The sequence below is a fragment of the Neofelis nebulosa genome, chromosome 18, assembly GCF_028018385.1.
Source record: "Neofelis nebulosa isolate mNeoNeb1 chromosome 18, mNeoNeb1.pri, whole genome shotgun sequence".
Lineage (NCBI taxonomy): Eukaryota > Metazoa > Chordata > Mammalia > Carnivora > Felidae > Neofelis > Neofelis nebulosa.
In genome coordinates this window covers 3269412-3294761 of record NC_080799.1, presented here as the reverse complement: position 1 = coordinate 3294761, position 25350 = coordinate 3269412, and the positions used below count along the sequence as shown (strand labels likewise).

The 25350-nt window shown below is 53.4% G+C and overlaps 1 protein-coding gene across 3 annotated transcripts in view; it reads right to left on the bottom strand.

Annotated features, from left to right (window-relative positions):
• The window catches only part of SDK1 (sidekick cell adhesion molecule 1), an 881306-nt gene that overhangs the window by 114310 nt on the left and 741646 nt on the right, over positions 1 to 25350 (bottom strand). For all 3 annotated transcript variants that reach the window (XM_058711917.1, XM_058711919.1, XM_058711920.1), the window contains one exon: positions 23374 to 23495. In XM_058711917.1, coding sequence (XP_058567900.1) covers positions 23374 to 23495 — 122 coding nt within the window. The remainder of the gene's footprint in view (positions 1 to 23373; positions 23496 to 25350) is intronic.

The window sequence follows — 25350 nt, the reverse complement described above, 5'->3', positions numbered from 1 at the left end:
GCCAGGGGGCTGGGGGATGGCACAAGAACCCGAGATCTCCGAAAACCAGAGGGCGGTCCAGGAGAGCGAGGAGGAGCCTGAGCGGACACAGTGCGGAGAGGCCCGCTTGCTCCAGAAAGCTAAATGCAGACTCGAAGCTCTAAACACTTCATGTTGAAAGCACGGAAAGAGTCTGCCCGTTCCTCAAGAAGTTAAACAGAGGACGACCATATGGGCCAGCAGTTCGGCTCCCAAGGGGACGCCCGGAAGCTGGTCCTCTAGCAGGTACACGGGTGCACGTGTTCACGGCAGCTCTGGCCACAGGGGAAGGCCACACAGGGGCCCATGGGCGGATGCGCGGATCAACAGCTACAGTGCGCCCACACCATGGACTGTGCAGCTGTAGAAAGGAACCTACAACCTACAAGGTGGGTGCCTCGAAAACGTGATGGTAAGTGAACGAAGCCAGACCCCAAAGGCCACATATTGTACGACTGCATTTCACGCAGTTCCCAGAATAGGTAAATCCAGAGTCAGGAAGCAGATTGGTGGGTGCCAGGGGCCGCAAGGAGGGAAGGGTGAGTGACTCCTTCACGGGTACAGGACTTCCTCTCGCGGTGATGAGAACGTTCCGGGACCGGGTGTTGAGCAACATCGTGAACGCACTAACGGGGTGAACTGTGTACTTTGACACGGTTAACTTTATGTTACGTGAATTTCAACTCCGTTTAAAAAATAAAAAATGTTAAAATAAAAGGTGGGGTGACTGGTCAAAAACATGCGGTGGAGAAAGATCCGGAGGTCAGAGTCGATGCACGGCCCGGGAGTCAGAAAAGCAGCAGCGTAGTCGAATGGGCAGTGAAATCAGGAAAAGACGATGGAGTCGGCACAGCTGGGGACAGGTGGGTAGCCTCCAGGACCCTGGCACCGGTGGAGGCTAGTCTCCCTCAGTCATCAGCACTGGGGCCCCCACCGGAGCCCACAGAGACACAGAGGTGAAAGAGGGAGACAGCAGACGTACATCGAGGACGGATCGAGGGTGCACGGAACGCCTGTGTTGGAGAAGGGAGGGTCTAGGGTAACCTGGGTTGGAGGAGCTGCAGAAACAGACAGCACTAAGTGCCCCCAGGGCCCAGGGCCACCACCGGCCTCCTCCTCTGTGCCCCTGATGTGGAAGGGGCCCAAAGGGGAAGACTGGCCAGTACTGACCATGGCCTGGGTCCGTGCAATGCTGCCGGGCAAACGGAGGCGAGCCCCCGCCGTGTGGTGTCAGGGAGCGCACCAACGTCCACTCAGGAGCCCTGCCCGTGGCCCGGCGTCCAGCCCGGGGCAGACCCTGCACGAGTCTGGGGGGTGAAGGAGGGGAGCTGGCAGATGAACTACAGGGCGGGAGGAAAACCACAGCTGTGCCCCAGACTTGGAGGGTCTGCCGCGGTTCTGCCCTACGTAGAGGGGACCACATGGAGCGGCAGGGAGGGGAGGCGGGGGTGGCGGGAGGGCTGGGACCACACTGTCTGCTCAGCACCGTTCTAGACGTTAACAAGATATAGGCGCGCCTCAGAGTCAAATGCTAACAGTTCAGCCGAATTGTACTGAGTGTCAGGGACCCCCTTCGATCTGGGCCTCACGGCAGGGTGTCGTGGTTTCTGAGTCCGAGGTGACAGGTGAGCTCCTCTCCGTGAAAGGGACCCTCGGGAGACTGAACCGCAGCACTTGTACCGTTTCTCGTAAGACAAGTTTAGGGGAAAAAAAGGAAAGGAGGATGAAAGGAAAAAGGGAAGAGATGACTTCGGTTTTAGGAGAGTCAGTTCAAGACCTTTTATCTCCTGTTTGAGCCCCTACGGAGACGCCTCAGAGGGTGCTGGGGAGCAGGACGGCCGGCGCTCGGGGCACCAAGTGACTGAGGCAGGTGTGGGCCGTGGGCACCTGCTCACCACCACCAGGAACCGGGGCACGAGTGCTGCCCCAGAGCACTGTTGTCCTGATGTGTCTGTGCGCATGGAGGGGGGACACACATGGCAAGTGCCATTTATGGACCAAATCCCCAGGCCCCACCATGGGGGCCCCTGTGCTTCTGCGAAGGCACTCCTTCCTGCTCCTATCTCCCTGTGTCCCCAGCCCCACCCCTCCAGCCATGGCTGCTTCGTCTGAGCTCCTGGTGTAGAGAAATACCCCGGGCTAAGAAACGACAGGGGTTGGTGGTGGTAGGCTTTTGGCCTCAAAGTCTGGCATGTTTGGATTCCATCTGTCTGGTTGCCTCACTGGCCTAAAGCATTCATCTGCCGGTCCGGTGACTGCCCTGACCCCGTGGACGTCATTGGCCTGAATGGACACTGGGGGCTCGGAGCGTGCCCTTGGCCATGCAGCCACTGTGGTTGCCGGGGCTCAGCACACGGACTCAGCGGGGTCAGCAGGGGTCGCCTGCCCTGGGTTTCTAGCCTGTTCCGCTCACATGACTGAGAAGACGGGAGAGGAACTGGCAAGGCCTCCTTATATGCTACTGGAGAAACACTGCAAGGCATCCGCGGAGGCTGCAAAGGCAGGAACCGGCTGGCGTGGTCCCCCGGGGGCCCTGGCCCGCAGCTGCATTAGCCCCACGGCTGGGAAACGTGAGGGGCTGGCAAGATGACACCCGCTTAGCGTTCCTGGGAAAGAATGCCACTCCGCACTGGAGAGCCTGTGCAGAGAGAGCTCCCAGGCCCTGCCGCCATGTTCCCAGCCATGCCTAACACGCCTTCTGAGAAGGTCACTGTGGGTCGAGTGCAGGGCTTCTGTTTTGCGGAGGGGAGCCTCCGGCTGTAGGGCTAGGATGAATGGATGGGGACACCCAAGGTCCCAGTTCCCTGCCTTCCCATGGAATGCTCCGTCTCCTTTTTAAACAACCTGGATTTGAACGGGTGCCAAATTAGCAGCGAGCCCAGGTGGGCACTGCGTGGCTCCGTTTGGCTCTGCCCGCCACTTCTCCCTGCAAAGCCAGTCTGTCATTACCCGGAGGCGTCACTTAGTTGCAAACACCTGCACCTTGCAAAGGCTCTTCCCGCCCTCGAAAGTGTGCCCCCTCCCCACTCCTGTCCTTGCAGCCCATGAGCTCCTCTAGAAGCTGCAGGGCATCCGGGGCTTTGGGAAGCATCCAGGAATGCCCCTGCCCCCACGCCACTCATTCTGCCCTCTCAGGGCATCTTCTGTGTCCCTGAGATACAGCGTTCCTCCTGCCTGTCATATCCTTTTAAAAACACGACTCTCCTATGAATACACAGTACAGGTCAGAGATTCCTTTTGCTTGTTGGTGAGGGAACCAGCAAGGTGCTGAAACTGGTTCAGAGAATCCCAGAGTCAAAGCGCAAGGACTCCACCAACGAGGACACACGTGTTGCCACAAGATGGCGAAATTAGAAGTAAAACCGGTTACAAGAGCACGGCAGCCCTAACCTCTGGGTGCGGAACTTTCCATCTTCTGTAAGTTCTAACTTAGAACATCTAACTTCACAGAGCCTGAGCCAAATCATAAATAGTAAGACAAACACAATCACGGTCCTGAGGACAGACGGGCCGTAGGCAAGCTCATGAAACCAGACCCCAGGACAGGGACCAGGCCGCTACGGCCCGAGGGCCAAATCCGGCCCACCTCCTCCCGTTTTTGTCAATAAAGTTTTATTGGGACACGACCACACTCGGTGGTTTCCTGCCAATGGCTGCTTCTATGCTGCCAGAGCAAAGCTGCTTAGTCACAGCGGAGACTGTCTGCCCGAAGGTCTAAAGGATTAACTATCGGGCCCTTTACAGGAAAAGTTTACCAACCCCTGGTCCAGTGCTTCACCAAAAGGACAGGCAATGCCCCTCTGCCTCCTTACTGAGGTGACTTGCCATGTTTGTTTTCCCTTTTGTCTGCATGAGAGCCCCCAGTCAGGTTCAGGGTCTCACCCCTCACTGCCCCCCCGGGCGTCACCCCCAGGAGCCGTCCCAGCCTGTTGGCTTCATATACAAATTTGCAGAATTTCAAAATCAGTACTGAAATGAGGCTGTCTTGCGCTGAGCTCCAAAAGCAAATTATTACCGAAAATGTAATTTTACTTACGGATCTCCGAAGCATGGGAGGAGGAATGCTTAAATTTCTATAATAAAGGGTTTACATTTTGATCTGAAGCGACCAGAATTCTTTTTCGTGAGGAACAGAAGTCTTTTGACACTTGCTGGGCTCCTCCGGCTCTCTAGTGAGATTTCAAAACCACCATGACGGAGTGTTCTAGAAGTAACTAGCTGTTCACTAATGATGTGCTGGACATACAGTGTGGCAGCGCTCTTTAAAGATGAAACAAATCAGAGCTCCACGGGGAAGCTGGGATTTTGACGGTTTTCTTCTTCTTCTTCTCCTTCTTTTAAAGCTAACAAATAGCACTTTACAATACTTAATACAAAAGCAGAAATGCCACACATTTCAAACGCCACTCATCAGGGGGTGGTCGTTAGGATCCATTAAGGAACTGCTGTCCTTCCAAAAGCCACGTTCCTCCTGGAGGGCTCTCACTGGCTCGTCCGCCTCCCTGTCTGGCTGGGGGGCTGGGCTCCTTGGGACACAGGTGCTCATTTAATGCCTGGGGTTCCCAGAGCCCACCGCCCTCGCCAACTCGGGTTTTCCATCAGAACGGGTGCCGTCTGCCCTAGGACAGCCTGCAGCCAGCGGGGCCTCTGAGAAGTCGAGCGGAAGCCAGCCTGCCGGGCAGGACCCCCCAACACCCCGCTGAGGCCCTGGAGGCCAGAGGAATGGCTGCTCCCAGGACGGTCATTAACCTCATCCTCTGAAACGTACCGGCAAAGGGAGAGGATGCATAGAAACGGGCGGCTGTGCCGGGAGAGGTGGTGGTGGTGGGGGGGCGGGGGGGCTTGGTGGCATGAGAGCACTCTCCTTTCACCCACAGCTAAGAGAGGGAAAAGACTCTTCAAGAATTCATTCCAGGGAACTCTGCCAAGCCAAGTGCACCCTGCTGGCTGGAACTCTGGTGTCAGCAGGAAAACTTGCGTGTCCAGCAACTTCCACAGCTACCAAGGCCCCTCTTGCTCTGAGCGGCGTCCCCTGCGCCCCAGCCAAATGAAGCGCCCCGGTGAGGACGCGGGACAGACGGGGCATCTCCGCATGGCTCTGCTGGCCAGTCGCGCACGACCAGGAAGGGGCTTAGGCCGTCCGTCCGTCTGGAACCCTGATGAGTCCTTGGGGGGGGCATCGTGCCTGCACTTGACTGAGGAGGGTTCAGGCTCTGCAACAGCCTGAGCCAGGATCCCCAGTCCTCCTTCCTGTTCACAGCTGTGCCCGCTGGTTACTTATTTACTCTTTTGTATTGTTTAACATTCCCTCCATCTGCAGAAGCAGGACTGTGACATGACCGCTGGGTCTCCTACCATGTGTGGCCTCAAGGACACTGGGTTCTCCTGTCCCCCCACCCCTGGCTTTCCAGCTTTGTATTCTCTGGTTCCTCCTTTGCCCCCAGTGACACCCAAATGCAGTGTCCCTGCAGGTGTGTCCCACCCTCCTCCTTGGCCTCCCTCGGCGTCGGTCTCCTTCCTCCTAGCGTTCGGTGTCCCTGCTCGGGTGGCTCAGACCCCCGTGTGTGGCCTGCCTTTGTACTGACTACCGGGTGGACGTTTCTAAGTTTTGCTCATGTCTGAGCTAGCGCCTCAGACCTGACCCTCCTGCGACAGCACCTGTTCTGCCCCCACCCCGGCTCCCCGTCCCACTCCCTCCCACCCTGGCCTGTGCTCACAGGCAGGCCGCCCTGCAGCCTCTCACGGCTGCTTGACTCCAGGGACGGGACCTGGCGTAGAAACTCCTGACCTGTTGCTCGAACTACTCCGGTAGGTGGTGAAGTCAGCGAACTGAACACAGCAGAATGTGCTTGCTCGTAAGAGCCTCCCTGCCTTAAGACCAAAGGTTCGGGGCTGCCGACGGCTGGCCGCAGGGTCTGCGTGCTCACTGGCCTGGGGAGTCGCATCCCTGACTGGCGGTTGGAAAGCCACCAATCTGGCGGGGCCCTGACCTGCCTCTCGGTCAAAGAGCTGGCTCCTCGTCAGTCACCCTGTGCAGCGCACCTGGGTATGTCCCTCAAGTACAGGCCCCCAAATGCTGCAGCCGTGACGGGGCACTCCGCACGGGGGAGCTCCAAGATCATCCCTGCTGCTGCCTGCTCCTGTTCTTCGTCCGTGCCTCGTCCCACCCAGTCCTCCCTGTGTTGCCTCCCGTGGGCCCCCCCAGGGTTCCCCCACTTTATACACAGTCCCCAAATGCGCCCCCACCTGAAAGAGCCTTCTAGGGACGGTTTTCCCATGAAGCCTTCCCCTCCCGTGAAGAGGCTTCTCCCGCAGGCCATCTGTGCACCCAGGACAGTCCCTGCTCTGGAGCCCGGGTTCTGAGCTCGGCTGCCCGGGGTCTGGGGGCCGGTGGTATGCAGCCTGGGGACTGGGCCATCCCCCCACAGTCTCTCCCCAGCCCGTGCAGGTGGCCTCCTCTGCATCTGTCCCTTCTCTCCCATCAGATACGACCCCTCTCACGGACAAACGGGACACCCACACCTCCCTGTGCCACTCCCCAAGATCCTGAAATGCCGGTGAGGACTTGGGACCCCACTCTCCGAGTGGCGTGCACGGGGAAGGTCGCGAAAGGCACGGGGGTGTGAGAACCGGCCTGCTACCTGCCGCCTGCTTTGTGATGCGGGGACCTCAGCCTTGCCTGTAAAGTGAGGACGGAAATGACTCTCCCCCGGAAGTCATCTCCGAGGCACCCTGCTCGGACACCAGGAGGTGCAGTTTCCCATGATGCTTTCGCTGCAGAAACTCACCAGGCCGTTCACACGGACCCCCGCAGCCCTCCCCCCTCCCACTGTGCCTGGGCACACCCCCGCCCTGCGGCCACCCCCTGCAGGTGCACCAGCCACGCTTCCAGTTTCTGCATCTGACCCCTGACCTCTGGGGCCCTGCGGACCCTGGAGCGGCTGCCCCAGGAGGCACGCAGCCGAGGCCTGGAGAGAGCAAACAACTCGCCTGTGACACAGCTTTCGGTCCATAGCCCACACTGTATCCCCTCCTCCACGGGGCTCCCGAGCTCGGGGCCACCGTCCCCCTGCCCTCGTCACCCAGGGCCAGGGACCTATGCCCCGGAGCCTCTCACATTACTCAAGCTGGCCAGGCCTCAGCCTGCCCTCCCACCTCCCGGCTCCTTCCCACGGAAACCAGAGTAAGGCTCTCGCCCAAGCGCCACCTCCCCTGGCCTCCTGACCGGCCCTGGGGCTTCCCCCTGTGGCCCCATGTGGCATCCCGTGCCCCCTCCTCTGGGAACGGTCAATAAAGACTGTTTTTCCAGTGAGTCATCTCCTGACCTGGTGGTCTTGCCACACCTGAATAAAAACTAAGTTTGTATTTTAAAACAAGAGGTGCCACGTAATTTTCCAACTCTGCCTTTTGCGCGGCTGTTGTCTCTGCTCAGAACGCCCTTCTCACCCTGCAGCGCCCAGCGCCAACCTTGCCTCCGCGGAGCCCTCCTCGGCTGTTCAGGCCAGGCCCCCATTTGCTTTCGGGCTCTCTCTTAACAGCAGGTCTCATCCGCGTGAACCAGATTATATGCCCGCCGTCCCGCCCCCGCCCCCACCCCCGCCCCCACCCCGGGCTGTGAGGTTCTGGAGGTCTTTGTAACTTGGCGTTGGGCACCAGACCGGAAACCTGTAAAACAGGAGGTGCTTCATAAATGTCTGCTGGATGAACGGGTGACTGAATGACACAAATATAAAACCTGGTGCCTGAAAAAATGCAACACGGGTGAACCTAAAAATCCAACAGGAGAATTAGGACGAAAGGTTTAGAGCGGTCCTCAAGATGAACAGAAAAATATTACCCTTGTAAAACTTAATTTGGTTTCACAGTTGTGATTTCTATACGTGTTGACCTCTCTTTCCGGACAATGACACGATAAAACACTTCCCTAGGTCCCTACCTGCACCGTCACTGATGCCATGATATGTGCTGCTCTGTGGTATTTTTAAAAGTCCCGTAATAGGACCTAAAAGGATCCGATAGACTAATGAACAAGAAGGCTGGTTCAAGCAGTTCATCTTGTATGGCTTTCCCAGGCTGGTCAAGAAATAAGGGAGAAAAGTCATTGTCAGGGTGTCATCAGGCACAACCAAGCAAACAATAAACACTGTGAAATATCCGCGAGTGACGTCACAGTCACCTAGCACGGCTGCGCCTCAACGCTGAGCCAGACACGTTGTCCCGGAACAAAGAGGAGCCCATCTTGGCACATCACGCAGGTGACTGCGTCATTGTTGAAGGAGCCATTAGAACTGGTGACAGCCCTCCTTTGCATACTCTACAGACAATTTAGAACTAATGTCACTCTTTTTCTTCCTATTATGAGAAAGAAATTCGACTAGTCAGAGTTTATTACAGCCGAGCTGCTGACAGATAGGCCTGAGAAGGGCCACAAACGGCTCTAACCTCCATCCCTAATGAGGGAAGGGGGAGATATAATTAGTGATTACAAGTCCCCACCTACAGATCTCCGAGTGATGAGGCAAAAAACGTCTGGCCCGTGACCCTGCTGCAGACGGGACACGCTGGAAGAGGTGACAGGAGCCAGGTGGATGGTTAGGTAAGGACAGGAAACGCCGCGAGAACACGGAGGCTCTGCCCACCGCACAAGTAGGCGCTTGTGCGGTGACCTGCCCCCGCAGGCTTTCCGGGCACCCTCCTCCCACGCAGCCAGCCTGCCTGGGTCCCAGGTGAGCGGCCACGACAGGACAGACAAGGTGCCCGGTCTCGCCGAGCTTACGTTCGGTCTCTGGGGACCCTGTGACCACGTAACAAACCAAGAAGAACCTTTCTGCGGGAACGGAACAGGGGGAGAGGCTCTGGGCCCACTTGGCTCGTCTGCCTCACCCCCCCCCCCCCCCCCCCCCCCCCAGTTAGGACTTGGAGCCCGGTATCCCGGCTGCGTTGGATGATGGGTGCGGAATAGGCAGTCCCTCTGTGCACTCAGGTGGCCCATGCCCTTCAGGCCGGGGGAAGCTGGGAGCCACCGAGGGCTGGCGGGGGAGCCCCCTTGCCGTTCGTGGCATAATTTATACCAGGAAAAGGAGGCCAGGGATTGCCGGACTTAACATTTTTCAAGCGTGGATTTGGGTTGCTCGTGAGTGAGTTCTAAGTACCGGCGGCTTGACCCCCAGCTGACCCTCTGGGCGCTCGAGCCCGGGCTGCCTGCCAACGCCAGGAGCTTGGGCCTTTTCCCGACTGCAGGCCCCACGTCACAGGGAACTCAGCCCTCCTCGGTTCTCTGGGCACGGACTACCTCCCACCCTGAGCTCACCTGGGCCCCGGGCCCACTCTGGCCTGGGCCTGCCCGACTTTCCAGGTGTTTCCGGGTGTGGCCCTGCATCCTCGCCACGCGCCTCCCCAGGAACGCAGTCTTTCCTCAAACGTTTGATTATTTTGATTATGCGCTTCCGTTTATTAAGTGCTTAATACATGTGAGTGCCATGCTTTCAATGCATTGTTACTCCCACCACGCAGCAGGGTGCCGGTGACCACAGTCGGCCGCCAGCCAGCGATGCGGACTCCCCTACGCCCATCAGCCTGGAGCCTGGCTCGTCACCAATGCGCCTATGCTCCTGCTTTGGCGCTGTGCTTTGCCAGTCGGCCTGTCCCTTCCTGGTCTGGCCTCTGGCCATACGGACCCCACAGGTCCTTACCCGTCCTGCCCATCCTACAAAGGTCAAGGGCAAAGCTGCAGCTCTAAGTATTTTATTGCAAAATCCTAGTATCTCTCTCAGCCTCCATATTTCCAGGTTTGCTCTTTAACATTCGGGTGGGCTCTTAAAGGGAAGAAGACGCTGAAAATAGTACACATCTCCTACTTTCAGATGCAACGTCTTCATAAATTCAGCTTCCTTCAGGCGCCTGGGTGGCTCAGTCGGTTAAGCATCTGACTTCGGCCTATGTCATAATCTCGTGGTTCATGGGTTTGAGGCCCGCATCGGCCTCTTGCTGACAGCTCAGAGCCTGGAGCCTGCTTCTGATTCTGTGTCTCCCCCTCTCTCTCTGCCCCTCCCCTGCTCATGCTCTCTCGCTCTCTCTCTCAAAAATAAATAATCATTAAAAACCTTTTTAAAAACCTCAGCCTCCTCTGAGGCCTGCAGCAGTCTGCTTCCCCTGCGCAGCTGGACATCAGTCTCTCTCCTATTTGTCAGAGACAGGGTTGTATCTTCCCCAGAGGCTACGGTTTGGCAGAGCACTGGCGTGGCAAGGACACGGTGCCAAAGGTGCAGACGGGAGGCAAATCCAGCTGAAGGGAGTGGAGAAGAGCTACGGTCCCAGAATTCTCAGGTCACGCTTGGCTTAAAGCCCCGGGCAGCGTGGGCACGAAGGGAAACACCGGGGCTGCGCGGGCATCAGCTTAAGAGAAAGTCGACACACTCGTCCACCTGGACATTTTCCCTGCAGCTCGCCGCTGGCAGAGGTTCGCTGAGAGAGGCCGTGGCTCGGCAGGCTGGGATATGTTCACCTGGGGAGCCGTGCTCACAGGTTGAGCCCGCCAGCCAACGGGAAAGAAAACGAAGCCTGGCCGTCCCCTCGCCAGCCCGAGATCCAGTCCCTCGGCAGGAAGTGCCCCGGGAAGCAGAGAACCTCGCTTGGCACCTCAGATTCTTCCAGGGATGTCTCTCCAGGTGCCACTGCCGTGGACACCGGGGCCACCTGGGGCATCCCTGATGCCCCACCTGTTCTATCTCTGCTACTCTTTAGTTACTGGGAGACCGCAGTGGGCAGGCGTGTGCTTTATTTTATTAGCCCGTAACACTCTCTACAACAGTTCCTTTTAAGAAAATGGTACTATTATGCACAAATAAGCACTAAGTGGGCTTTTCTCCCCTCCCCGTTTTCGGGATGGAAACAGCTTTATCTGTACCACCAACATCTTCAGTACAGGGGACCTGCTCGAAGCAACCTTTTGAGAAGACTAGATGTTATTTTGGCTATTAGAGCACAGCAAATGGCTGCAGACAGCAGGGGTCGGCAGGGGTGCCGAGAAGGCAAGCAGGAACGGAGCGGCAAATGAGAACATAGAACGTTTGCATTTTCCCCTTCTATGCGCGCCATAGAAACAGGGGAAGAGATGTTTTGCTCGCTCTATAGTCAAAGGTTACTAACTAAGCAAAGCATTAACGAATGAGAAATACCTATAGAAGCCGCTTTCTACAACTTGAACCCACATCTGAGCATCAGCTTATCACGCGGCCCTTCAATGCATTGCTCCGAGGATCTTTTATCCCATAATTCACTGAAGATAACACCAAGTAATACGAGCCTCCCGGTGCGCTTTAAAAGCAGTCAGAATCTAAAGGAAACTTTTCTGCAAAGACCGTATGATTGAGAAGTGGGTCAAAGGGAAGAAAACGATGCTCTCCTGCCACAAAGTGTTTGGTAAGACCCAAATCCTCGCACCTGGAAGGCCGCTCGCCTGTCGCCTGCCCCGACCCACCTTCCTGGTTCCTCGAGTCAGGGTGCAGACTCCATCTCCTTCCCAGGCCTCTGCCACCGCCTGAACCGGTGAAGTCTCTCCTTCCCGTGTTCTGCCGGCACCCAGGGCCCCCTAGGAACTCGCCCCCTGCTTCCCGTGTGGTATGTCGTTGAGTGGCCGACTTCTCACTGGACCCAGTGTTCCTGCATCTCTTTCCTCTCTGAACTCAGGCCCCCCGCCAGGCACAGAGCAGCTGTGAGAGGGGATGTGGGAGTCTCACAGCATAGAAAGCCTGGCCTCAGCTTGCATCCATCCAAAGAGAATTAGGTGAAGAATGTTCCAGAAGCTTTCTCCTATTCCAGCTATAGTCTCAAGGGCCCTGTTCTGAGTTTAGGAAAGTTGGAGCCTGGCTGGCCTAGGGAACCCACCGAGATGTTTTCGCAGAAGCAGCTGGGCCAGCTGAAGCGAGGCTTCATGGAGGGAACACCACATGGGCGGGCAGTACAGACGAAAGTCAGGGGCACAGGTCATGGACATGCCTGCAGGCTGGCAGGTACCCGGAAGAGATTTCATTTGTAAAGTGCCTCTTGCCTAGAGAGCAGAGGCACGTGTGTCTTAGAGAAGTAAGTATGACAAAGCGTTCGAATTCTCTAGCAACCTCTCAAGATGGGTACGAATATCTGTTTTACAGACAAAGAGCCAGCGCTGGGTGGCCTGCCTGCAGCCGCCGGCTGGGATGGGTAGAGTAGGATTCAAGGTCCAGGCTCTCTGACCCCCAAGCCTGTGCCATTTGTCCTCAGGTCACCGACCATTTCATCTGGGCACCGCATATTCTTGGCGAACTTGTCCATGGCCTTTCCTGGGGGGTGAGTCGGAGGTGATCCATGAAAGGTGGTGAATGCCCAGGGTGGCACGAGAAGAGGGTCAGGATGGGGTTTCTGGAAAGATCTCGTGGCCAGAGTCCTGGCCCTGAGAGCGAGAGGAGGGGCTGCAGACCTGCTCTTCCCCTGGAGGGGCCATGCGAGTGTTAGCAGGTGATGTGGGTGGAGTGGAGTATGTTCTGCCTGGAGCTCCCAGAAAAGTGGACCCTGGCCTAGCGGTGAAGTGCCTGCCAAGGCATTTAAGGAGATGCTCATTGGTTCACTTTTCAAGGCACACCCTCTGCTATATGCCTCCGAGGTTAGTAGGAACGGGTCGCAAATAAAAGTAGGATTGGTTTAGCCAAAAAAAAAAAAAAAAAAGGATATTCATGTTAACCTTTGCTGCACCATTATGAAATTTTCTTGGGATAACTCAGTGTATCTTTGGAACCAGTCCAATGCGTTCAGCCCAACTGGATTAGTATGACATAAAGCTTGGTAGCGGTCTGTTGATGGAGTCAATCCAGGTGTTTGAGGAAAAGGGCATCTTCTTCACGTGGCCAAGTGGTCACTAGAGAAGGGCATGCCGGCTCTGTGACGGAAGCGATGTGGGGCTCCCAGCGCACAGAGCGGTAAAATGCTCATCGCTTGTCTTCTGTCCTAAGGAGCCCAGGAAAAGTCTTTAATCTTTACCTTCTGGGGTTTGGAACGAGGTTTCTTTATACAGATGAATGTTTACAGTTTAGGAACACTGAAACACAAGCAGTTCAGATAATGCACTTTAGGGGGAAAAAATTCTCTTTTGGTTTTCAAGTTTCAACCGTCTGTACCACTACCAGAATTGTTAGGCTCGCTGAGTTAATTTTAAGACACCTTAGAGAGAATATTTGTCAGGAACTTCCCGTTCTAGCAGTATGGCAGACTAGATAACCTTTAAGGTTAGCCTCCCACCCCCACAGCCAGAGCAGGGCTGGATACGGCACAAAAGCTGTCTTCTTAGATGCCCGGCCAAGTGCTCGGGGAGCAAGGGACATATCTTGAGGCCCATGTAAATGTGACATGTAGCTGTGGCCAAACCCATCGCAAAATCTAAGCAAATGCTGTCTGTGGGAGAAGATGCTCATAATAATTACAGCCTTTAGGGATACAGAAAAACATGGTGAACCTGAAATACTGGACATGATAACAAGTACAACTGGCTCAGAGTGAAGGAATTTTAGAACCCTGCACCACCTGGAGGAAGACGGAGATAATGGCTAACTTTAGATTTTGATAACTTACCTTCGCATGTTACAATTTTAAAGGCAGCTGGTCGGGGGGGAGGGGGGTCAGGACCTACATCCAGGCAGCTGGCAGCCGACTCGGTTGGGAGGAAGGCCCACATTTAGGGGGATTTGGCAAATCGGTAAATACCTGAAGTCAGTGGGAGCCAAAGAAGGGCTAGTGTCCATGTGGAAAGGGGTGGACTGAATGCACAGGGGGTTCTAAACTGTATTTGGAGGTGCTGGTGTGAACTAGTGGCTTTCGGCATATACAGACAGACACAGAAATAGACTGAGGTGTAGGAGTGTGTGCACCTGAGCATGTGCATTTCCTAGCTCTGGGCACTGAGGAGGCCTGGACACAGTGACACCCAGTGGCAGTGAGCCCACGTGGTGCCCAGATCTTGGTTTCTAACTACCACTCTCCACTGAAAGGCCCCAAGGTTCCTTGGAGAAAGGGCTGAAAACAAAGAGGAAATAGTACGATGAACCTAGAACACCTAGTTTTGCCAAAAAGCAAGGGTGTACTTTGAGCGGCGGGGGCTTATGGGGAGAACATGAAAACCAGGTGGGAGGGCCTCCCCCCGCCAGTGCGGGAGAGCCGGGGCACCGACCAACGTCAGCAACGACAGCAGTGGATTAGAATCTGTTAAGTAAAGTAGGAATCCATGAATCCATTCTGATATAAACAACTGAATGACTAAATAAATGAGGAGGGAAAAACTGTCTCCTACAGTAAAAAGTCCAATCAATAAATGGAGAAGAAATTACTGAATTAGAAAAGTCACTATTTGGTGCCTTCATTGTACTAATTAATTCAGGCAAGAAATTTCAGTGGATGACAAAACCGGTAGATATGAGCAGGAAGGGGAATGAGATTTTCACAGAATCTCTAAATACCTCCACACAGAACACTTACTGGAGGAAAGAGGAGGAAAGTGGCTCTACGGTGGAGAAAGCCGGCAGACCCCATTTTAATCGTGTGAGCTAAATTAACTCCACCAGTCATGGGGCCTATCAATGTCTTATTAAACCCAACAGGACGCAGTGGGAAGAACCCAGCACCACTTCTGTGACTATCTGACCAAAAATGGATAACCCGACTCTAATCCTAAAGAAATTTACAAACTCGAATTGAGGGGTATTGTAGGAAATGAATGGCCTGTAACCTTTGACACTGCTAAGGTCATGAACATCAAGGACTGGCTGAGGAACTAACCCAGGTTGAGGGAGACTGGAGACTGTGTGACAGCCGGGGGCAGAGTGTCATCCTGGGCTGGATCCTTTCCCATCGAGGACATGTTGGGACAACGGACTGAACTTGTATGGGGTCTCCGAGTGAAGGGAGCTCTCTGTGGTACTCTTACAATTTTTTAGTAGTGCTGAAATACTTTCGAGGCCAATGGCAAACACGAACTTCAGGGCAATCTCGAACTCCAGCTAAAGCTTTTAACCGACAGCTACAAACCGAGCCAGCGAGGAGCACAGCAGTCCGGGGCGCACACCCGGGGAGTCCACCTTCGCCACATGGGATGCTCTCAGACCGACCTGGGGGAGCACGACCCCTGCGGAAAGCCACAGAGCCTGCCCAGACCATGCTGCCCTGGGAGGAGACATGGAGAGGACGGATCACCGCGTCCCCTTTGGAGCCCAGCGCCCAGGGTCCCTGCGGTGGGAACAGCAGGGACTGTAGTTTTTAATCCACCGCTCCACCCGGGAAGTCATCACCCACACAGCCACCCCCTCCCCGCCCCACACTCCACTCGCTAAGGCTCAGCCAGGACTGGGAAACCAAGAGGGCCTTGGGAAGACGCCCCTGAGGCTCTGGTCTACGCCCAAGCCCAGAGTCAGCAGCCCTGCCTCTCACATCCCTGAAGGGCAATCCAGTCTTTGTGAAAACTGTGGAGAAAATAAACTATTGATCTTAAAAGCCAAACCAACCACCAGAAAAGGCCAGGTTCACTTAAGAACAAGAATACAAAAAATCCTGGCTCCGGACTAAACCAAACGGAAGAGCCACCATGATCAAGTCGTGTTTATCCCAACGCTGGGATGGTTGAACATTAGACTATCAGCACACATTGTTACCAACAGACGACAGAGGAAAAACCTCAAATGACTCAACAGACGCAAAATAATATTTTGATAAAAATAAACTTCTTAATGATTTTTTTAAATCCTAAAGTACCAGGAAACAACTCCTAGCAAACCAGGTTTAGAACAGAACGGTCTCAATGCAATATAGCTAGCTATAAAAAGGGATGACTGACCAACCATAAATGTTTTCACGTCGTAATTGATAACACCTTAACAGAAGTTCTTGAAAGGTAGTAATAATACAAACGTTGTTCTATCACTGCTCCAATTCAATACACTACGGGAGGAGCTCCCCTCCCCCCCATCAAGACAATAGATTAAGTACATTAAAAGAAACAAAAAAAGAAGAGAAATGAAGGAGATAAAGATTTCTAAAGAAGAAACAAAGCTGTCGCTTTGAACAGATGATAGGACTTCTCTGTAGAAAACTGGAATAGAATTAATAAAGTAAGAAGAGAATTCTCAAAAGTTTCTGGCCATAAGGCAGACTGGTGGCTTAGAGCCAGTCATTAAAAGAAGAAAAATATTCAAAAATCAATTGTGATTCTACAGGCCAGCAGAATGTCAAAAAATGTAATTAAAATTACACACACATTAATTAATCCTCAGGGCGATCTTGTGAATAGTACTACTGTCCTCATTTCACAGATGAGATTAAGGCTCACAAAGAACTTAAGAAATACGTCCAGGATCACAGAGCAGGGAGAGAGGGTGAGGAAAGGGGGGGCGTCAGTCTGCCTGATGCAAAGCCCATACTCTTTCCACCGCTGTTTTCAGGTGCACTCATTGCCCTTGATTTTCCTGCCTTTTTCAGAGCAGAGGGAAGGTAGGAATAGAGAGCCCAGGGCTTTTGCCAAGGAGAACACAGCCGAGAAAAGTAGATTTAAACAAATGGAAAGACGTATCATGCTCCTGGACGGAGGACTCACCATCGACAAGAGTAGCCAGAAAGATCCGAAACAAGTCAAGCGGTGCGTGTGCAGTGACGGGGGTCAGGAAGACCTCATCAGATACGAAAACGCATTTTAAAGCCTCTATAATTAAAGAATGTGGGATTACTGCATGAGTAGCCAGACTAAGAGAATAAAAAGTTCAGAAATGAACCCAAGCGCATATGGGAATTTAATATTATAAATCAGGAGGAGGAAAAAAAAAATCACGGGCACTTTTTATTAAACGGCTTTGAGAGAATCACATAGTTATTTGCAAAATTATAAAAATGGATTCATACCTCAGTCCACACATAAGGACAAATTCCAAGCGCTTGGGGAGCTAAACGCGAAAGAGCAACTCGGACAGTGGCGGCAGAAAGTGAGGTGAGTTCCTTTATCACCAGAGGGTGGGGAAGACCTTTCTCTGACTGACAACGCAAAAGCATGCAAACAATGATTTATAAATTAGACGCGGTTTTTTCTTTTTTTTTTTTTGGCATGGCAAAAATTTATATACACAGCTGATGGGAGTACAAAATGTCCCAACAAAATGTGGCGATTTGCTAATGTCCAGAAAATTCACACAGTCACTGTCTGATGTATAAGTCTGCTCCCAGGAATCCACCCCCAAAATTCAAGATGATTGTGCAAAAGGCTGAAGACCACCTGAGTGCAGAATAACACCCCCACCCCGGGGAATCCCACACCGTCATTCCTGGGACCTGCGCGTATGTTACCTGACCGGGCGAAAGGGACTCTGCGGATGTGATTAAGGTTAAGAACCTTGAAAGAGGGAGATTATCCTGGATTATCTGAATGGGTCTATTCACCCGAGTACTTACAAGTGGCAGAGGGGGACAGGAGGGTGGTCACAGTCAGGAGATGGGAGGAGGAAGAGGAGGAGTCGAGGAACGAGAGAGCCTGGACCGGTCACGGTTGGCTGGGAAGGTGCAGGAAGGGGGGGCCTCGGGCCCAGGAACACGGTGGCCGCTGGAAGCCGGGGGTGGTGACGGTCAGCTGGGTTCTAGGACCACGAGGAGGTGAATTCTGACAACCCCTGAACCGGAAGGACACCGATCCTCCTCTGGAGCCTCTGGACAGGGACGGAGCCTTGCCGACACGCTGATTTTAGCCCAGGAAACCCACACTGGACCTCTGGCCCATGGAACCGTGACAGAGCACGTGGGTTTTGGTCATCGCTTAGGGCAGAAAAGGGAGGGCCCTGCCGGTGGAGTCAGCCAGCGCTGGCACACCGGCACCGGGGACAGCTGCGTCTGCGCCAAGGCCTGACGGTGCATGCGGCCTCCCGGACCTGCTGTCAGGGGGACAGAGCGGCGTGCAGCCTGCTGCGTTCGGAGTAAGAGGGTGGGGCACAAACGAGTGTAGCTGCTTATGTTGCGGAAAACAGAAAAGGATAAACCGAAAATCTAATATGGGGTTTTGGGGGGACAGAAAGAGGAATGTAAATTTCTCCGAATATACCTTTTTTATGGTTTTGACTCTGAGCTCTTGCAAATGAGTTACACGTTCAAAAATAAAATCGAACTTACAATGTGTTAGCAGATTTTTTAGAAAATGATTTTTAAAGAAAATTTAAAGAAAATATTGAAGCAAAACGAACAAAGCCAAACCAGACCTTGAAATGAGTGAACCTAGTTTTGTATTAAGTTGATGACTCAACCAAACAGAGAAAATAACTTAGAATTCAGGATTCTGACTGTAATCTGTTGTAGCATAATCCAGTCCAAGGACAAATACTTCAACTGCATTCAGGACTCTTATTGGGAGTCGTACCACTGAAATTCTATTTTTGAAACTCTTTATACAATAGTAGGATAAAGCAAGTAAGTAATGATGCTAATTTTTCTAAAAACAATTTTATAGGAAAGCTATTTCAAGTGTAAATTCAAAGTTAAAGTAATCTTACATTTGAGGTGGAAATACCAGTATGAACTCATAATGCTTCCTTTCTCTGTACCCTGAAAAGACCCAGAACGCCCAGCTGGAGGCAATGAGCACCCCTCTCCCACCCTCGGTGCCCAGACTCTCGTCTATAAACGCCATCTGACCCTAAAGGAAACCAGGTAGGGATGACTCCACCTGAGCTCGAGCTGTGCGGCAGGAAGGCACAGGACGATCCTGGGACATCCTGCTGTACAATACCATCAAGGACTGGGATCTCCAGGTGAGGAAGCTCAGAACAGGAAGGGCTGCCCACTGGCCAAGATGCGTCAAGTTTAGGTTCAAGAAGAATAAGGGCTGAAGGCGACTGAAAGCGCACGGAATACAGTTTTAAAAATTATGCTTTCATATTGATAATTCAGGAAAAGTGACAGCAGGGGGAAGGAAGGGAGGAAGGGAAGGAAGGAGGAAAGGGGAGGGAGGAGGAAGGAGGGTGGAGGGAAGGAGGGAGGAGGAGTGGGAAAGAGGGGAGGGGGAGTAGAGAGGGAGGAGAAAGGAGGGGGGAGAGAGGGGGGAGGGAGGGAGGAGGAAGGGAGGAGGAAAGAGGGAAGACGGGAGGAGCGAGGGGGAGGGGGAAGAGGAAAGGAGGGACGAGGGAGAAAGATGTGTTTCACACTGGGAGTAAGCGGGGGACCGGTCCCTTACTGAGACTGGGTTCAGGAAGAGGACTAGGAACTTATCCTGCATTCAGGGTGATAGACCTGACTGAGGGACGGACAAGGGACGTGCTTCTTTTCAGATGAGAGGAAACCGCTAAAGATCTTAAGGGAATACTGATTTCAGGGCAGACCCTCGACGGCTGAGACTGCTAACTAGGAGGCTGACAGGGACGCACAAGCACAGGGACAGGCTGCCCGTCAGTCTGGTGTCCCTGAGGGCGGGACGGGGGCCACTGTGTGTCCCGGCTGCCATGTGAGGTGACCGGCTGCACAAGGGGGAATCCACAGCAGTCTGCCCTCCTCCACGGTTTCGCCTGGTCCAGAGGCGGGTGACCCTCCCCCTGACTGACACATGTCACAGACACCGTCATTCCTGCTTCCATCCGGTCCTGGGGCATCTTACACCTCCCGTGACCACCCAGAGTGGCGGGGGGGGGGGGGGGGAGGTGAGCTGGTGCGGTCAAGTGTTTTGGGAGACAGTCCACATTCACATGACTTTTCCTTCAATGTATTGTTATAATTGTTCTATTTTACTGTTAGTTACTGTTGTTCGTGTCTGACTGCACCTAATTTATAAATTAGACTCCATCGTAAGTATGTACATCTAGGGAAAAACACAACATATACAGGGGTCGGCACTGCCCCGGTTCCAGGGGTCCATTGGGGGTGTTGGAATGCATCCCCGAGGATACGCTGGCCAGGGTTTTGGGGTGAACTTCCAGTGTGCAGGAGACATGGGGCCAAGGAACAAGTGACAGCACAGGGAGGTGAAGCGTGTCCCTCCAGCGTGGGACACCCAGGCAACAGCTGCCTGGGACTCGTCCACGAGGCACTGGCATGGTACCACAGGAGGGCTCTAGATGAAGGGTCCAAATCTACAGAGACAGAAGGCAGACTCACCCTTGCTGGGGATGTGCAGGGGGGAGGGGGAAGAGTGCCGGGGGTCATAAAGGGCACACGGAAACTTCTAGGGGTCATGGGTTTGCTCATCAACTTGACCATGGTGAGGGTTTCGTATTCAGAAGAATACGTACAACTAAGTCAAAACTTACCAAACGGTACGGTCTAGAAATATCCAGTTTATTGTATGCCAATTAAACCCTGATAAAACTATTAAGAAATTTCTTTAAACAATTTAAGAGTCATGACAACCAAATGCATACTGTCAAGTCTGTGTGGATCTTGTTTTTCATCAAAACCATAGTTTGGGGCGCCTGGGTGGCGCAGTCGGTTAAGCGTCCGACTTCAGCCAGGTCACGATCTCGCGGTCTGTGAGTTCGAGCCCCGCGTCAGGCTCTGGGCTGATGGCTCGGAGCCTGGAGCCTGTTTCCGATTCTGTGTCTCCCTCTCTCTCTGCCCCTCCCCCGTTCATGCTCTGTCTCTCTCTGTCCCAAAAATAAATAAAAAACGTTGAAAAAAAAAAAAATTAAAAAAAAAAAAAAAAACCATAGTAAAAAGATATTCTTGGGAAATCCGAACGTGGACTGATTATTAGATGATAATGAGAAATTTTTAATTAACCTTATCAGGTGTGATAACTAAATTATAATACTGAAAGTATCTATATCTTACTTTTATTTTTTTAAAGGCTTTATTTTTTTTAGTTTATTTATTTGTTTTGAGAGAGAGAGAGAGAGCGCGAGTAAGCTTGCAAGAGCTCCTGGCAGAGAGAGAGGGAGAGAGAGAATCCCAAGCAGGCTCCATGCTGTCAGCAAAGAGCCCAATGTGGGGCTCGATCTCATGACCGTGAGATCATGACCTGAGCCAAAAATCAAGAATCGGATGCTTAACTGACTGAGCCACCCAGGCGCCCCGCAAGTATCCACATTTTAATGTAAAGTTTTTATCAAAGGAAATACAGACATGCACACAAGTGTACGAAGCACGGGCGCACACACAACATGAACACACGTATGGAGCCCAACTCCAGACCGAGCAACACGAGCAGCATTATGGGGGCTCCAGCCCTGCTGTCCCCCAGTGGAACTGTAAGACTCCAAGGGGAGCCGGGATTCCAATCCCAAAAAGTACTTCTTCTTGTTCTGGAACTTTACATATGTGGAATCAAACAGTATATACTCGAAACACAAGTCTGGCTTCCTTTGCTCAACATCATGTTCATGAAATTCATCCACATAATAGTTACACGCACCTACACTTTAGAGACGTGCTAGAAATCTGGCGGGGAAATGGTGTGTGGTCTGAGCTTGCTTTAAAAAGCTGTGGCTGAATCAAATCAGCACGTTGTACACTTTAAACTCAGACAGTGATGTATGCTAATTACATCCCAATGAAACTGGGGGGGGGGTGGTGATAATGGATAGATGTGTGTGTGTGTGTGTGTGTGTGTGTGTGTGTAATTATGCATATGTGTATCTATGTGTATATAAAGAAGTCAAACTGCCTAACCAGATTAGCTGCTAACATTACCATTCCATATACAAACATGACCACATAATTCTGCATAAATGACTTCACATAATACAACTCCTACTACCTTTGATCTGCTCGTTTGCATTAAATAATATGTACGGGAACACCTTTCTATGTCAGTAAGTCAACAAACGTAATCTTTACCATTATTTTCCATAGCTGCATTTTATGACATAAAAGCATTAAAAAAAAAAAAACCCCAGCTCAGCAACAATAAAGAGGGGGACTAGATGAATCTAGGTAATAGAACAGATGAGTCTAGGTCATGGGTATATGGGAGTTCACTGTGTTACCGTCTTTCCTCTCTGGTATGTTTAAAATTTTTTATGTTAAAATTAAAGACGTGGTCGTGGGACAGCAGTACTGAGCAAATGTCCTGTGGCAGAGAAACTGCTCTGTGTCCACCACATCGTTTCCTCCTCTCAGGCACACTGAGAGCCGTCCCAGACCCCCTCACGTTAAACTGGAGCCATGTGACTGAATTCTGGTAGACAGAATATGGACAGAGCACTGTGATCCCCGCTGGCCCCAGAGGCATGAAGCGAAGCCTCCGTCCGGTGAGCCACCACATCCCTGTGGCCCCGCCGAGCCTCACGCGCAGGCCTAAAGCTGCATCCCCGGGGTGCAGCCCTCCCGTGAGCAGTGATACAGAGGGCACCACGTGCTCCCGCAGGCCTTGCCCAGCTATTTCTGAGGGACCTTGAGACCTAGAATTGGTTTTCCTGAGATAGAGTGATTTTCTCCCATAATTTCTTCTGCGTGTTTTAAAGTTCGCTTTCATCATCTTGATTCCCATTCACTGGGGACCTGCTATTTTCAACTTGACGTGGGGGGGGGGGGACTTTTTTTCCTAAGGAAATAATTGTTGCGGTCTCATTTATCGATGAGTCCCAACGAGCAGGCTTGGGCTTCCAGAATCCTGCAGAGGTTTTCGGAAATAGTTGCTTAGTGAAAGCTTTGAGGATCTGAATAGCATCTGTTCCCTGATCGACGGCCAATTTGCAGGAGTGACTTATCTCGCAAGAGGGCAGAAACACAGCTATGAGTGTCGCTGGGACTTTCCTGCAGACAAGAACGGTCCGGAAACGTTACTGTTCCCATCATTTGTCTCTTTAGCTTTTTACCTCCTGTTCTTGCTGGGACATGGAACCGTGGCCTGTGTGGCACTACCCCCGTCTCCGGGACCCCGTGTGACCTGCCCTCAGGCCTCCCTGCTGGGTCCTCCACTGCGATGTGCACGTTCCTTTCCCAGCAGCCTGAGCGTCTTTCTCCCAAGACAGAAACCCCTCCCTTTCGTTTTACTGCCTGGGACAAGCATGCTGTCCTCACGGCACATATTCACGCACACGTACATTTGGTGGCTAATTGTTACATGGAATTAAAAAGAAATAAATCAAGGATGCTATCCAATCAGGTACCTATTTGGAGCCAAAACTTGAATGTGAGCGCCAGCAATCACTCCTTCCCACGCAGACCGCAGGCTCACGTCCCCATCTCCCGTGTCCGCCCACATCCTGCCCCCAGTAGCCTGTCGTCTCCAGTCTCTTGTCCTGCAGACACGACCACCTCCCCAACCGCTGTCCCGAGGGTCGCCGCGCTACTGACCGGTCATTCTTCAGAGTCTCCCACCGCCACACGCAGGCCCCGTGTGGCTCTCTGGAAAGCCCTCCGTCCGCTTCCGCGAGCACGTACCTGTCCCTCTACGATCCACCTGGAGATGGACGTCTTCCCGTCGTAGCCGGGGCGGAACTGAAGTGTGGCTGAGCGGGGGCTGATGTTGGAAATGACCAGGTTGGACGGGGCACCAGGGAGCTCTAGACAAAAAGGACAGAAAACATGGAGAGGCGAGGTTCTGAGAGCTTAGGAAACGCAACAAATGTGTCAGCAAGGACACGGTCTCAAGACGCCCAGATTTGCTTTCAGTACCCCTAAGCGAGAGGCACTGCTTCCCCGGGACGTGACCCCAGCACGATCCTTACTTTCCTAGGGCCGTCCGTCAGGCCCCACGGCCTCTGCAGTAGGGCGAGGACACACGCGGCCCCAGACAATAAACTCGGAAGGTGGGACTTCCTCATCTCTGTGCACAGCCGGTAATTAACAGCTACAGGCTGAGGGAAGTAAGCGTGAGCGGATGTCATTCTTCCTGGCCCCAGAAAGAGCACAGAGACCAAACACCCACCGTCTCTCTGGTGAGGACCGTGAAGCCGGGGCAAGCAGAGCGGGGCGGGCGGAAGACAGCAGGTGCCGTGTATCACTGCCAGGTGCGCGGGGTCCTGAGCCTTAGGCTCCCGGGTCCGGTTTCCAAGACAACGACATTCGGGTGAAAATGCAGGGCTCTCCCCACTCTGCCTGAGTTCAGTTGCTCCGGCAACGAAATGGGGAGGGGGAGACACACTCCCACCCTGGGAGGTTACGTGGGTCTTTGGCCTACTCACCGAGTGGAGACCCTCTGGCAGGCTGCTCCCCCAGAGAGCCGGTCCCGCTCAGAAGTGGGATACCGTTGAGTCTGAAATACGGGCTCTTATCTTGGCAGCACAAACGGGGAGGATACGGGGATGGGGTGAAGCCGACAAGGACGCCGTGCAGGCAGCAGAGGCGGTGGGCAGCCCGCGTCGTGTCCGAGGAACATGTCGCGCCGGGGGCGAGGGGGCAGGGGGCTGAAAACCGGGACGAGCATGGGGACAGTAAGGCCACGTGAGCGGTCAGGACAGCACTGGCACAGGCAGGGTCCTCAGGACCTCAAGGGTCCTTTCCGCGTCTAGTTTCATGACTCTGAAGCAGGAACTGCTCAAATCGAAGGACAAGTGACTCTTGTCTTTGTATTTCTCAGCTCGCTGGACTCTTTACGTGGTGCTCCAGACATTTAATGGCTGTGAGCTTGAAGTGCAGGAAGCGGAACACAGCCCTCCAGCGTGATGTGACGGTGGGTGTGAGTTTGCTTCCAGACAGATCTCCAGGCCCTGGACCCGTGTCCAGCTGCAGGTGAGTTCACCAAGGTTAACTTGGCACAGCGGGGCCCTCTCCCCACGAGTTCTCTCTCCGTGGTGCCTCCGGAGGTGTGCAAGGTGCCCGAGCCGACCCAGGGGGACCTGGTTACACGTGGTGATGCTCCCCAAGTCGCCGTCCGTCGCTGAGTGTGAGACAATTCTAACACATCCAGCGTCCCGCCATCATCGCTGGTTATTAGGGCGTTAACAGTATCTCAAACGTGTGCAGTGGGAACGGGCTGTTGATGGCGAAGAAACGAATCTTTCTGGAAGTCAAAGACTGCTCTCTTTCAAAAAGCAAACTCATTTTGTAAATGCCTTTAAGAGACACCAGACTGCCTGGAAGCGTGGTCCCCGACCACCTGAGCACCTGCTGCAGAGGCAAATCCTCCAGTCCCGCCCCGCATCCGAGGGGCCCCAAAGTCCCTGGGATGCGCTGTGGGTGGCTGTGCCGACCCGCCACCTCGGAGAGAGGGTGCGGTGATCATGTATCTGGGGACAGAGACTGGCTTGGGGACACCTGCCCAGCTGGCAGAGAGTGTCCTACGAGGTCGCGCTGCTCAGAGGAGAGGAGACACCGTGCCCTCCTCCTTCATCGCACCCAACGGGGGGTGGCGGCTGCCAAGCTCTCTCGTGAACGCGGCCCCTGTGAGGAGAATGCACTCTTTCCTGGGCGGGAGCC